The sequence below is a fragment of the Clytia hemisphaerica genome, unplaced genomic scaffold (assembly GCF_902728285.1).
Source record: "Clytia hemisphaerica strain Z4C2 unplaced genomic scaffold, Clytia hemisphaerica genome assembly, whole genome shotgun sequence".
Classification (NCBI taxonomy): Eukaryota; Metazoa; Cnidaria; class Hydrozoa; order Leptothecata; family Clytiidae; genus Clytia; species Clytia hemisphaerica.
The window spans coordinates 1488778-1504809 of record NW_027103334.1 but is presented as its reverse complement, the minus strand read 5'-3'; the positions used below and the strand labels follow the sequence as shown (position 1 = coordinate 1504809).

General features: G+C 35.1%; 1 protein-coding gene across 1 annotated transcript; it reads right to left on the bottom strand.

Annotated features, from left to right (window-relative positions):
* Positions 1–307: 307 nt before the first annotated feature.
* LOC136816183 (semaphorin-5A-like) lies at positions 308–10597 on the bottom strand. The gene is made up of 6 exons (XM_067072569.1): positions 10591–10597; positions 10012–10182; positions 7109–7282; positions 3786–3959; positions 2767–2903; positions 308–364 (listed from the first exon to the last, which is right to left on the bottom strand). Exons 1-6 carry the CDS (start codon positions 10595–10597, stop codon positions 308–310), a joined length of 720 nt encoding a protein of 239 aa, XP_066928670.1.
* Between the last annotated feature and the right edge of the window lie 5435 nt (positions 10598–16032).

Genomic DNA, 16032 nt, shown 5'->3' with positions numbered 1-16032 from the left:
TCATATTTCATCTATAAATTATCCTGAGAGGGCAGAAAAAAATACTACTTCTTTACAAAAATGTGAAAGAGAAAACAAAAAGACACGCAAAAGTCGAATTCATGGATGGAATGAAAAATTGAACTTAAAATTCTCAAGCAAAATCTTTAAAATCTAAATAAAAATGTACTACCAAAATAAATTTTATTTCGATTTCGGGAATTTCAGGGTCAGTTGGGTTCGTAAAACAGTTAATCAAATTTCTCAGTCTCGCATTATCTATTAATTGAAAATAGCAGTGGATTCAGACTTTTCGAAACACCAGGTTTTAACCGTTATCCAAGAAAATTCCTTGTTCCATCTTCCAGAACTTCACGCAGCCAACCTGTTAGAATATCAAAAAAATAAAAATAAAAAATGAAACAAAATGGGGATTTTTTTTTCAAAACGCAGTAAAATAGTAGTGAAAAATAGCAAAAATTAAAATATTTAGCGTAACTGCGAGTGCAAAGCGTTTTTTCATCCCTATTTAAAAATATGCACCGAAGCACCGAACCTCCACTATGACCTTTGCATGCCACTTTAATTTTGAGCTGTATACAACAAAACTTAAACAAACCAATCTTGTTTCGTTCATTTCATTTCCACTTGCTAAGAAATTCTCACCAAGCCCCTACGAGGCCCCCCAATCGACCCTCAATTCACGTATTCAGTATTCACGCACAAAATTTTGCCAATTCACGTACTCACGTACGAAAAAAACCATTTTCACGTTCATGCACCAATTTTGCTTTTATATCTTTAGTTGAAACGATTGTGACCTTATTGGGTTAAATATATGACATTTTATGGTTTCTTTAAGCAGTTATTCATATTCTTATGCCAAGCATTTTCGCCAATATGAAGTTTTATGCAGTTTTGTGACCTAATTCTCGATAGCGTCGACCTTTTAAGGCATCTTTTACAGCTATTTGAGCTTTAATAAAGCAATTTTTTATCGAATGGCATGGCGAGCGACGTACCTGCCGTACCCGGTGCGGCGTTCCAAGAATTTCGCAAAAAAATTTAAAATGCCTAGATTTCTTGAAAACCCATCATGTGTATCATTATCTATGAGAATTATTTTTCAATTGTTCGATGCTGCATGCATACAAGATGTTTTAGAACTACTCTGAACTATCTACTTTACAAATCATTAAAGAAGCAAAAATCTTCTAAGTCTTTAAGTTAACGCGGTATCATTTTGTGTATTGTGTTGTAGCATAGAGGTATATAAAGAAAGACAGGAGATGAATTTGTCGGTAATTGGTTGTTAAAGTCTTTTGATTTCTTTTATGTAATAAATCAAAAGAAATTCTAGGCTCGCCCGATGAAGTACGACTTTTTAGTAGAACTCAAGTTTGCTCTGAACATTCTTACTATCAGCATCGACTATTTCTAGCCTTCTAATATACGAGAATAAAATAAAATTTAGCTCCACGAAATAAGTTTGCGTTCAATTTTGTCATCCATTAAATTTTGTTTTGAAAAGATATTTTCTCCAGCCAGAAAATAAAAAGTTCTGTATAAGCACACACAATTTCAGACCCAATTTGTAGACAAAAAGTCGCTGGAGAATTTTGGAGGAAAGAATTAAGCAATAGAGTTCACCTTGAAGAAAATGTTGATCGAAAAATCTTGTCATTTGATGAAGGATTGCAAAGTTTACAGGCCTTATTTTAATCCAAATATTTTCTTACACCTATGTCAGAAACAATGAATCTCGTCTCATCTTATTTCCAACACTTAAGTTAGCCAATAAGATTTCACCTATCAACAAAAGAGCTCATTAAAAATGCACGATATATGAGATTATGAGCATGCATACCTCGTAATTTTTTTAATCGTAGGGCGAGCATGGTTATAATAGCATACTTCTCCTGTTTCTTTATACCTCCATGGTTGTAGTAACAATATAAGTGACTACGGAGAAACGACCATTATTAAACGCTGACGGAGAAAATTTTCTCTAGACTCTTTTGTTTTGGCTAAAGACGCTTTCGTTGGATGCAGTATTTGCATCACAAAAATTGTCAATCAAAATAAAAAATACGCCCTCAAAGAAATTACGAAAATATTTGTTTAGATATCTTTGAGAATTTTAATGATATAAAGTTTTGATTATTTTGAATGACTTTACCATGATAATAACTTAATATGACAATAAGTTAATCCAAGACTATGCGAGCGGAGCGAACAAGAAAACTTTACAGATTTAGGTATCGAGGTCTTAGATATATTTTTAGAGTTTCCTTGTGTTTTAGACAATGATTTGCTTTTCACGTCACGCTAAAAATCTCGATTCACGAATTCATGTGCTAAAAAAGTCCAATTCACGTACTCACGTCAGAAAAAAGGCTCATTCACGTGTCACGCCAGCCCCTGAGGGAGCCCCCCCCCTACGGTAGAGTTGTATCGTGAAATAGATTATGCAAACCTATTCATCATATTCATGACGAAATGTTTTATACAAAAGCAACCAAAAAAGGCCAAGTGCTTGCCACTAATATTGAACTTAAACAATAAAACTACTAGTGGCAAACTCCCAGGCTATTGTGGGTGCTTCCGTATAAAACATTACGTCAAAATAATCATGACTTTGTACTTACTTCTATCGGCACATCGCAACTTTTCTTTCTCCAAAATAGTTTTCTTTATTTCCAAATCCTGGAATACTTGTCTAATAATGACTTTCCTTTTGAATAGAGATTCATAATGGTCGAACAGATCGCCCCTTCTGCCCCAAACATTGGCTTTACAACTGATGATTTTTCGTGTGAATTCTATTGAGCTGGTGACATCGTCAAGAAATGATTGTAGATTAATTATGTCAGCTTCAATTTGTGTTATAGCATTTTGAAGACTTGGCTCACTGCATTCAGCATCTAGAAATGTTTATTAGAAAAAAACAGAGACGATCAATAGCTATTTTTTCATTCCTTTGTTTTTTATCCACGCATTTATGAAAACATCCAAAATTCTTAAAGCTTCATATATGTTCTGAATATTTTGAGTTTTATGCCTAAAAATGTTCTTAAAATGTTCTTTATTTCATTTCTAAGAAATTGGGTGTTTATTGTCCGTAAAGTCTTAAAGTGTTCTTATTAACTTGTTCTTATAAAAAAAACTTAATTATGTCTAGACTTCAGTAATTTGGTAACGATACTTTGAAAACACAAGATACTGAATCCCAGGCCTCTACAAATACAGGAGCAATGAAATAGTAGCCGAAGGCTAGAAGTCAATCTCTTTGGTAGGATTTGAAGCCAACAAATCCTACCAAAGTTGTGCGGCCTTGAGGGGCTCGGCTGGCTCGCCTGAAAGTAAAATTTACCGCTAAATTTCGAAAAAAATATCAATCTTAAACAAAGGAATTGCTAGATTCAATCTGTCCTAAAAAATACGCGCATTTTTTAAGGCTTCACTTTATCTTTCCTGAGAAAGGTTAGAGACTCTACTCTAGCCCTTCGGGCTTTAAACTCAATGTACAGGAGTACACCAGAAGAGGATGTCAGAAGGCTAAAGTTGGATTTTTCATGCATTTTGAGAGAAGAGTCGTTTTCAATGTTAAAGACCATGGTCGCACGTAATGGTCCCGTTTCGCTCCGAAACGAAACGAAGCCATTCTATTGGTTAGAAGCGACGTAGAACTTGTTTTGTCCAATAAAATGGCTTCATTTTGTTTCGGAGTGCAACATAAGGTGTGTTCGTCGCGTGTGAACGTGGTCTTAACCATCTTACTATGTTGAAAAGGACAATTAACTTACTTTTACATGCAAGTTTGACAGCTTCTGCATCCCAGGTGGAAATTGCATCAAGAGAAGAATTGACCGCAGTATCGTTGATTCCATAAAATGAAGAGTTTGTTGTGAGGATGCTCATATCATAAATCACTGGCACGTTAATACAGTCACACATCTTGAAAAATTCATCGCACATTTCTGGAAAGAAAATAAAAAATGCCACATATGGGTTAACATTTTCAAACGGAAACTTTGCAATTTTCACCAGATTTAACGTGAAAGAAACTAAAACTTTTGAAATTTTTAATCAAGGTCATACACACATACTTTTGGCCGAGAAATGTTCGGTTGAAAATGATTGGACCAAAGCAGGACTCGGTAGAACAATTTATCCCACAATAGAAGATCCTCTGGCAATTTAAAGCGTGTCCCAATTTACCTTTTGGTAGATATCTTACCATTTTTATCACCGACAATAGGAAGGGTAGTGTAACAAAAGTAGTAACACTATAAACAAATGTGAGAAAGAAAATTCAATTCTGACTCAAGCAAATTAAGACACGTCCAAATTTACCGTAGTTTTATCACCGTTTCCACTTGTCTAATCATATCACTTTTCATACTTTGAAAAAAGCATACGTATTGGAGTGTAGACCATGATTAGTTTTTTCAATAACAAAAAACTAAAAGTTGTACAACATTGAACGGATCAATAAAGGATAAAAGCAAGTCCGAGAAAATTGATCAAGCCAAGATATTCTAAGCAAAAGATGAAAATTTTGATTTAAAAACAGCTATATTTCGTATAGTATCATATACATCATTAAGGCAAATGATTTCTGTAAAACAAAGTTGAGCTTAAGTTGGTAGTCTACTGAGAAATGGAAAATCATCGAAAAAATTGTCAAATTTTGGTTTTTGGGTGTTTTGAGGTCTTTCTGAACATCTCCTGGAAAATTCAGAGAGATATCTTTATTTTTCAGGCCGCAGTGAGAATTTTTGTCCTGCTGGGTGCTTGAAAAATTGCCCTAGCAACGGAAAAAATCCCGTTGCTAAGGACTTATTTCTTCAATCTCGGCCGGAACATAGCAATGTGATACACCAAAAAAGAAAGCTCTTTTCTACGAAAAACATTTAAGTTGCCGCCATTTTGTTTTGAGCATAGGCAGTGTGCTTTTGGTGGCTCACATAATGTTTTGTAGTGGATTTAAATTTAACTGAGATATTTCCGAGCACAACATGATGTAACTGTGCATTATAATGAACTGGACCTAACTTCTGGAGACGCACATTCTCATCTGACACCCGCCACTCATAACAGCCTTCCTTCGGTCAAGCCAGCTCATTGTCATCAAGTCTATGTGAATAGAAATATGCACACAAAAAGTTTTTATGCCTAAAGAGAGTCATGCTGGACTTTCAATGAACATTTTGACACACTTATGTGGCTGTTTTCACCCAAAGTTGATGTTATCGCAAGATTACCGCAAACTTTGCTATGTATACATGACTTTAGCGCAACATGTTTTTGTTGATTTTTGGATATTTTATCAATTTTTGTGAAATGTTTTACTTTAACTTTTGAAACCTGACTGATTGGATGCGGGTATTCAGTGAAGAAATTTTTTGAAAAGAGCTTTCCAGCTTAAAATAATACCCATTTTTGTCTTTTCTTTGATTTTCTCAAAATGCGATTCCGGGGGTTTGCTAACGCCTATGCGGGTTTTTCTCGGGACTGACAAGTGCTAGCTCCATGAAATTTTCAGGGGTTGTTTCTTGTACCATTTGGCAGAGGATGAGTGAAGAAAAAATTCAAAAAAATCTGCTATTGGTTTTAAATCTTCAAAAATTACGTTTTTTAGGTTTCAGACCCCCTGGAATAAAATTTAGGTTTTTTTTCACACATCCTCTGCCTTTGATGAATACCAACCACCATACCAAAAATCTTTTGCTAAAACGTTTTAGAAGTCTTTAAAAACCTGTATTGAGAAAGTTATAGTACGTAACCTCCTGGTTGGTATCACCCCCGTCTGTGCTAATTTTAGAATTTTTTTTCATATTTTGCATTGTTAATAGTTGTACTACCATTGTAGTAAGTTTCATTGAGATATCTTAAATATTTCAAAAGTTATTACAAAAAAAATAAAAAAATGACTTTTTCCATTTCTCAGTATAGACTACCTATTAAAAACGATTTCAAAATCTAAAACAATTAAATGACTAATTAAAATGCTGTAAAACTAAGAAAATAGATACAAATCTCTAGAGACTTTAAGGCCACTATTCAAAATAGGAGAATGCCTTTTGATAGAAATTGCTTCCTTTATTAAAAGAATATTCCATTGAACGGATCATTATGAAAAAATAGATACTTTGAACTTTTGCTGACGTCAGCACTTAATTTCGTATTTTGCTGATTTCTGATGACACCAGCACAGATATCTGTAAAGCCCGAAGGGCTAGATAGGCAAGAGCTTTCTCCAGCAAAAAAAAGTGAAGCAAAAATTTGACTTTTTAAATTTCGTGCCCGCGGATAGGATCTAGCATTTTAATTGTTTTTGGAGCGAGAGATAAAAAAAAAGTAGACGGAAAACACTATTTCACATCTCTCAAACCGGTGAAATTGCATATTTTAGTCACGTGACTTTGGTAGGAAATCCTTCCAAACCTTGGCTTCACTTTTCGATAAAGGCCGCAAATCTAGCCCTTCGGGCTTTACAGATCTGTGGACGCCAGCAAGATTTGAAAAATATTTTATTCAAAATGATCCTTTTAGTGATATGCAACTTTGGTCCGAATTTTATGTTTATACCATCAGCCAAACCGGAGTTGGTAAAAAAAAACAAGTTTTGCTGACATCATCATTTTTTTATTTTTTATTAATATCTTTCTTTTTTTGGTTTAAAAATTAATTATGACACAGCCAGTCTAGTGATCTAGACTCCATGCTTCTTTCGATGTATGAAGTGATACCTCCCATGTAGATAAGACCATGATATACGAAATAGTAGTACGATATTACAGTAATCTAAGTAGTAGCTCTGTTAATTTACAATGCAAAAGCATCTTTTACTAATTCATAAGTTTTCATGCGTTTTGCCCGGGAAATGCCTCTCGTCACAGTATCTTTTTTTACCTCAATGAGCGAGATGAGTTCCTGGTAGGGTCGAAAAGACACCAGAATAGAAAAATCAGTCCCTAGTAGAGTACCTTTTTCGCGGAATCGGGAAAGATGTGGAAGAGTTTCAAAAAACGAGTCCCACGTTGCTCTATTTTTCGTAGCTTAGCGGAAACCCTGTCGGTTGGCAAGGCAAAGTTACCATCCCTAGGCTTTTCGAATTTTGTACCTGGACAGTAGTTGGTATTGCAGATTTGTCTTTGACTTGTGAGTGTTCCCACACAATCATCTCCACCATGGGCGGGTGCAGGGTCATCGCAGACACGTGACCTGTTTTGGAATCCAACACCGCACGGTTTATCACATTCTGTCCAATTGCTCCATTGTCCCCATTCTCCGTGGACTGAAGAAGAAAAACCGAAAGGAAACGATTATAAAAAAGTTGTGCAAATTTGGTAAAATAACATAGATATAGCATAGCAGAGTCTTTTGAATCATCAGAACTAAATGTTGTCAAATTGAATTTTTGATGGCTTGTTTACACAATCTATCCTTCTTAAAAGTTAGATTTGCAAAAAGTTGAAGTGTTATTTCCTATAAAAAACTATTTTCATAATGTCTGTCACTTAATTCGCACTGAAAGAAGTATATAATATTTTTGGTACGCCTCAAAAAAGTATGTACCGTACCTGGGCAAGGATTAGTGTTACAGTCCTGTGATTCAGTGCCATCACCACTGCAAGGGTTTCCACCATGCTCAGGCGTTGGGTTTGTACAAGTTCTTGTTCGATTTTGTGATCCTGTTCCGCAGGTCAAAGAACATGTAGCCCAGTTCGTCCATTCTGTCCAGCCACCATGAACTATGACAAAAAGAAATAGATGCCATGATCATCACTATATTTTCCGACAACCTTCTTTAGGGAAATAATAGGAAGTCGTAATTGCTGATTGAAGATATGAAAAGGAGGCATGTCAAATAGAGTTACTTATCTGACGATAGAAAACAAGGCATAATTGCACTTGAGTTCCCCGGGGGGAATGATTTTTTCAGATCTAATAAATTGATGATCTTATTTGTGAAAAAATTGTAAAGAAATAAAATGAAAACTCACTTAATTGATGGCTACTATTACTTTAGAATAACCACTTTGTATAGTGTTTTTAAAGAAAGGGCAATACTTTGGGTATGGACTATAAAATATGTTAGTGTATCTTCCGTTCTTTAGAGTAACCTCTTTGTATAATACTTTTAAAGAACGGGCAATAATTTGGTATGGAATATAAGATATGATAGGGTATCTTATGTCCTTTAGAATAACTCCTTTCTATAATGCTTTTAAAGAACGGACAATATTTGGGTATGGACTATAAGATATAATAGTTTTTCTTCCGTTCTTTAGAATAAACCATTTGTATAATGCTTTTAAAAAACGGGCAATACTTGGATATGGACTATAAGATATAATAGTGTATCTTCCGTTCTTTAGAATAACTCCTTTCTATAATGCTTTTAAAGAACGAACAATACTTGGGTATGGACTATAAGATATAATAGTGTATCTTCCGTTCTTTAGAATAACCACTTTGTATAATGCTTTTAAAGAACGGACAATACTTGGGTATGGACTATAAGATATAATAGTGTATTTTCCGTTCTTTAGAATAACCCCTTTGTATAATGCTTTTAAAAAACGGGCAATACTTGGATATGGACTATAAGATATAATAGTGTATCTTCCGTTCTTTACAATAACTCCTTTCTATAATGCTTTTAAAGAATGAACAATACTTGGGTATGGACTATAAGATATAATAGTCTATCTACCGTTCTTTAGAGTAACCTCTTTGTATAATACTTTTAAAGAACGGGCAATAATTTGGTATGGAATATAAGATATAATAGTGTATCTTCTGTCCTTTAGAATAACTCCTTTCTATAATGCTTTTAAAGCACGGGCAATACTTGGATATGGACTATAAGATACAATAGTGTATCTTCCGTTCTTTAGAATAACCCCTTTCTATAAGGCTTTTAAAGAACGAACAATAATTGGTAATGAGCTTTAAATTATAATAGTGTATCTTTGGTATGGACTTTTTAAATAAACTAACAGAAGGAAAGTTATTGCTCAGTTACTATATATATACTTGCAGTTCAGTCCCGCCAATTACTATGTATATACTTGCAGTTCAGTCCGCCAATTACTATATATATACTTGCAGTTTAGTCCCGCCAAATAGTTGGCGGGACTGCATTCCAGTCCCGATATTTTAATGGCGGGACTGAATTTCAGCCCCGACAAATACTTAAAAGTCTTATAATTAGTGCGTATTATTTATAATTAGCCCCGTTCTCCCCTGGTTTCAAAGTTCAAGCCGCCAATCCTTCTTTTAAAGGAATTAAACTAATAAAAAGAAAATTATTGTTCAATTACTATATAGATACTTGCAGTTCAGCCCCGCCAAATACTCCTTGAGGTCAGATCTCTGATCTTCACCATATATATATACTTGCAGTTTAGTCCCGCCAAGTACTATATATATACCTGTAGTTCAGTCTCGCCAAATACTATTATATATACTTGCAGTTCAGTCCCGCCATTTTTGTTCTTTCTTAACGAAAATTCTTAAAAATTTCGTCGGGATTGAATTACAATCCCGTGTCGGGACTCAACTACAATTATGCAGAAAACAACAGTGAATCATTTGTTTGTATCATTTGTTAAAGTTTTGAGTACCACACCTAAATTCTGCATATTCATACTGAATATAAACGACTGTAGAAGTCATTTTTCAAAAGAATCACGCCCGTGTTTTACAAAAAGTACCCTCATGTTTTTATAAAGATGAAGCATTCCTGAGATCTCCAAGCAAATTCAAAATATTCAAAGCATGCTAAAAGGTCAAGGTATAAACTTAGAACACCATAACCATAAGAACATGAAAAATATTTGTACCTGGGCAAGGGATTAAGGTGACTATACAATAAAACAAAAGGGTCCAAATTCGAATTATTTGCTTTTTCAACTGAGGAAAATATTTGACTTTTCATATTCTATGAGTTAAAGTCTTCTTTGGTTTTATTGATAGTAAAAATGTTCCCGTAATTGGGATCAAATTTTGTGGACATACTTGGACATGGGAACGTGTTACAATTCTGTGATTCAGTGCCATCGCCACTGCAAGGGTTTCCACCATGCTCAGGCGTTGGGTTTGTACAAGTTCTTGTTCGGCTTTGTGATCCTGTTCCACAAGGGAAAGAACATGTAGCCCAGTTCGCCCAATTCGTCCAAGCGCCATCAACTTAAAAAAAAAATATATTTATGTAATGTGGTAGACGTGTCTTATAGAGTTACGTACATTACTGAACCTTTTTTTGTAATATTTGCTTGCGGTTTGAGCCATGCCTTACCTCAACTCATTTTTCCGTTTTTTCTCCCTGGACTGAAATAAACAGATACAGTAAACTCTCATTTATTCGAACTTCTAGAACTCGAAGCTGTTTCCATTACCCGTCAAAGAGCAATCACCTTAAAATGTTTTCTATAATTCAAGTCTCTCTGTTATTGGAACAATTATGATTTTCTTTTCGAGTTCGAATTAACGAGAGTCAACTGTATTATATTGACAAATAGATAAAGGTGACAATACAATAAAACAGAAGGTCCAAGTTCGAATTATTTGCTTTTTCAACTGAGGAAAATATTATACTTTTCATATTCTAAAAGTTAAAGTCTTTTTTGGTTTTATTGATAGTAAAAATGTTCCCGTAATTGGGATCAAATTTTGTGGACATACTTGGACATGGGAACGTGTTACAATTCTGTGATTCAGTACCATCGCCACTGCAAGGGTTTCCACCATGCTCAGGAGCTGGGTCAGTACAAGTTCTTGTTCGACTTTGCGATCCTGTTCCGCAAGGCAAAGAACATGTAGCCCAGTTCGCCCAATTCGTCCAAACGCCATCAACTTTAAAAGAACAAAAATATTTATGTAATGTGGTAGATGTGTCTTATAGAGTTACGTACATTACTGAACCTTTTTTTGTAATATTTGCTTGCGGTTTGAGCCGTGCCTTACTCGAACTTATTTTTCCGTTTTTTACTGCTCCCTAGGCCTCGAAAATAGTTTTCGAGGAATAAAAAAATATCCTAATGTTTTCAAGACAGAGAGAGCAATAGTGTTAATCAAGCAAGTATTGATCCTAAAATATCCTAGCCAACCGAAAATATTCAAAATAAGGCCGAGCTATAAAATTTCTCAGACTCTAGAAGCTTAGATCACCAAAACCATAAGAACATGAAAAATATTCGTACCTGGGCAAGGGTCCGTATTGCAAGCTGATGAATCACTAAGGTCTCCCACACAAGTATTACCGAAGTAATCAGGAGCTGGATTAGTACAGGTCCTTGATCTTGTTTCCGTTAGACCAGTATTTGTGGGACCACAGGTTGCATTACAGCCTGCCCAAGATGTCCACTCGGTAAAGCCACCATGAACTGAAAATAAAGTGCATGTAAGTAAGTATTTACAAAAAACTATCAGAAATGTGATCAAATTCTTCTCCGAGTAGGCCCTGATTATTCCTCTCTGGGACTTACGCCACTCCTAAGGTTACGACTCCGTAAGACAATCAACAAGTTTGGCACACCGTTTTGATCTTCTTAGTCCAAATTTGGGATGAATTATAAATGAGCTTTTGAGGAAAACAATCCAATCAAAATTAATTTCCAATTAGTCAATCATATATCTAAACAATGCATTAACATTAGAACCCAGTCGTTTTCATTTTCGTTTTCAAGCAAAAGGCAACCCAGTCAGATTATAGCATTCGCATATTCTTTTAGAGTAAAGGGTTGTAACAATTAACTAAACTATGGATGATCTGAGAGTGCACGCCCGACAAACCTAGTGGTTCACGCAAGATTGACAAAATATAACAAAATGTGTGTCAGTGTCTTGCCTAAGTGTAATTGGAAGATCTAGTCTTTTGTATCCCTAATAAAAAGGTGTTCACTAAAGTGATTATTTCTGACAAAGACCCCGAAAGACCCAACGTGTCAAAGATTCTGCAAAAAAGCACCAAATGTCACCAATAGTTATATAACCGTTGATTCCACTGGAGGAAACACAGAAGTAGAAAAATTTGAAAAAACCTAATTTTCTAGCCAATTGTCACGAATTTTAAGACGTCATATAAGAATTTGAATAACTTCTACTAGAAGAAAGCTTTTGACTTCAAAATTTTACCAAAGGTGTAAAGCTCGATGGTGTAAATCAATAAATTTAAATTTTTTGCTGACATCAGCATATTTTATGACCTTTTAAGTCAATCCCAAGCGGAATTATGTTGGTGCTTTTAAGGGCCTTTCTGAGAAGTATAGTTGAAATAGATTTACTTGGGCATAAAGTTGCAGTTATTTGCCCATCAGCTTGACATTTAGCGTTGAGAAACAAACAATTCTTGGTGTATGATCCACTGGGCAGTACGTTCGTTACTGGGCACGACGGTTCGGCGTTGCATGTTGCGGTGTCATACGGTAAAGTGTAATTGCCAGCACAGTTTTGACAATTCAATGGAATGGGTTCACCTGAAATGAACATAATGTTGTTTTAACGTTCATCTAACGTTATTTGAAGATTATGGACGCTACTTTAGGGGAAGATTTCGCAGGATAAAACTTTTGCGAACGAGAAAATTCGTAAGATCTTTTACACCAGCGGTCGAGGTAGTGAATTGTGTCACTTCGTAAAGCATTCCTCGTATCAAGGATATATTTTGATATCAAGCTCCAAATAGGGTGTAGAATTGATGCCTAGACCTCGAGATATCTTGGTTTTAATGTTGAAAATTATCGATTTTTTTTGATGAACCAACAGTTTCTCAGCATACTAACCAATCTTAAAAAATGAATTATCTCGAGATTCAAACCCCGAAAATTAACAAACTATTAACATTTTTAGTTACTGTGACTCATGATATAAGTCAGGAAAGTGTTTTTTTTTTTTTTTTTTCGCAAGAGCGAATTAGATTTCATAGTGGTCCTCCCCCCTGGATTCAGGGGGGAATGGGTTTTGAACTCAAAAGGACGTATAGAGGGGAAAGAATTTTTTTTGAAGCTAGGGTGGGGGAACATGAGGGGGGGGGGAATGGAAAATTTTCATTCTAGGCATGGGCAACTTACCAAAATCAATTCCAAATTGAAAAACATCTGGTTTTATGGGATGATGTTGTGATCAAGAATATCTTAGGGAAGTACCTAAGTACAGAGAAATTTTTGGAAGCAGGGTGGGGAAAAATGAGGGGGGGGGAATGGAAAATTTTCATTCTAGGCATGGGGGGAAGAGACCCTGAAGGACACTATGGATTTGCCGAATATTCTGTGGAAATTACTTTTACGAATTTGCCCGAAATTTGCAAAATTAACAAAGTGTCTTCCTCTAAAATTGGTCGTGTTTAACCCTATTCGGCCTAGGGGGGGGGGGGCTGTTTCTGTTCGGAGGCGAAATTATTAATAATAGCTCCTGAAATATTAGAGCTTTTGCCATGAAATTTTCTGTAAATTCCTAACTTTTATTTAGGTAACAAAAAAAAATTTGACACCTAAATATTTTCACACCTTGAGCATGATGACATTTCTGACAGTAAGGTGTCACAAAAATTGACACTTTTCCAATACAAATTTATTTTTTATGTGAAGTATATCGTTTAAACCGTAATTTATTGAATATTTAGGATAAAATAAGCAATTTAAACTCAGGCAACTTTTTCTAAAGCCTTTCTTAGAATACAATAGCTATTTATAAGAACAAAGGAAATTTTCGGTTTTTGCTCACTTTGCGCATGATGAGTGACGTCATCAAAAAAAACTTTTGTCATAAGTTACCTTTTTTTTTTTTTCAAATCTCTTTAATCACCAAAATACTTGGTATAATAAAATTTAAAATATCTCTGTTTTGTAAAAAGAGAAGGAATAACATGTCGTTTGTTTTGCGGCATGGTTCTTTGAAGTATGCGTGTTTCCTCCCCAGACTCTTTTTTGCGTACCGAGTGTGAGCCGACAATAAAAAACCATTTCACAAGAATTTCAACCGACAATTAGTCCGTCTTTACAGTAGCATTGCTTCCTTAATTTCAAACCTTATCTCAAACTATGAATCGGCTAGTAATCGTCTATCCTTTAGCTAACATTTGTATAAAAAATTTCGTGTTGAACCTTTGTAAAACAGCTACAAATCGAGCTTAATTATGAGGCCTGTTATTTTTTCATGTTTTTCAGAGGTTGAAACGAAAGACCTCATATCTTATTTTTGTAAATTTTTTTATGAAAACCCTGACGGATATGTTATTTGGGAAGGGTTTATCTATCAAATTTTGTAAAAATTATAATCAGGACCTGAGGATTTCCATTTTTACAAGAGTTTTTATCAGCACAAACTCTCGTTTACTCACAGAAAACAGATTTTGCTATCCTCTCTTTTGTACTCAAAACATTTGAAAAATGTTCGTTAGATCTCTCTTTGTTATTTTACACTAAACAATGAATGTTTATACAACCGACTACAAATTACGTAAATCAAACAAGATTCGGTACAAAAGATATCTTTTGAAACCACTTTTCTCTTTTGTTATCTATTTGAAAAGCTTTTTCGAGTAATGACTTAAAGACATTGGCGCGTGCCAAGATCTTTTTTAACAATACAACTACCTGCAAAATAACACGCTTGTTTTAGGGTTATATGTGCAAAACGAGAAACTTGTAATTCCTTCTCTTTTTATTCAAGTTCCTTGTTACAATGTTACAACAGGTTATACATTTTTCTTTCTTTTTGACCCAGCTAGCTTTAGCGTAGTGGGCCTTTCATTAGCGCATTCTGCCCGGTGTCAGTGTGTAACAATTTACTAGGCGATACGCATTTTATTTCAAGCACAGGCTAGTACATATTATGAAAATTTGATAATACTGAAAATATAAGAATATAACAGATGTAGTACGTTTTAAGAAAAACAATGTGATAAAAAAGTTGTTTTTACATTTCTCAATCATGTGAACATTTCAGTGAAAAGTTCAGTTGTTAACGTGCTAGGAACAAAACACTTCTGTATATAAGATTAAATCTTTTGATTTATTTCTCATTGTTGCTAATAAGAGATAGGCGAGTGGTTTAAGGCGTCTTTGGCTTGTACTAGCGACTTTAGGTTCAAATCCTCTCTGTTACTTAAGTCTTGTTCAGTTCATATTTTTATTCGCTGGGCCTTCATGCCCTCTGGGCTTCTTGTTTATATACATATGGGTGTTGTGTGTGACAGTGTGTATCGGAAAGAGGGACCAATCTTAAACAAGTGGGGCCTATCCGGGTGCAAAGAGTGGTCTCTCCCTCGTAAAATACACAGGTGCCACAACACCCTATAGGCCTTATGTGACAAGGATCTTGTGTGCCAATTTTCATCCAAAAAGACCCACTAGATCAAAAGTTAAGGGGTGGTACAGGAAAAGCCCCCCCCCCCCCCCCCCCTAGTTCTGAACCACCCCTAAAAGCCTAGGCTGAATAGGATTAAGCAAGGAAAGAAACTTCCATCAAACACCCCCTTCTCACAGACCCTCTACCGTGAAAAGCACAGGCCGAAGACACATATTGTATGAGTCCTACGGGATACAAAATTGCGCTAGAAAGATATTTTAAATAACTTATATGAAAAGACAGGCCTTTATCAATCTCATACCCTAACTTGAGTAAATATTCTTTTGGCTACACCTCCGGGTAACATACCTGGGGATACGTAGTAATGTTTTGATCCAGTGTTCAAACCAATGACAAAGGTTCCAGGATAAGCAACATTCGATTGGCAGAGAAGATTTGATGTTCCTGCTGGAAAGCTTATATCATGGGAAAATAGGTATGCCCTCACAAACTAAAAAGAAAATGAATATTTAAAATTAACTCTTTTGAGATGTATACATTTCAAAAGAATAAAACTCAGAATACTTTAAGGTGGCACATGGGGAAAGAAGGTTTTTTTGCTACAAAATTGTTTATTTTCAAAGTGCTCTTCCACAAACTTGCATACTCTCAAAATAAGAGGAAAAAAAACAATTTTTTGAAATTTTTCTGATGACGTCACTAATTATGCGCATAATTATGCTAAAATCG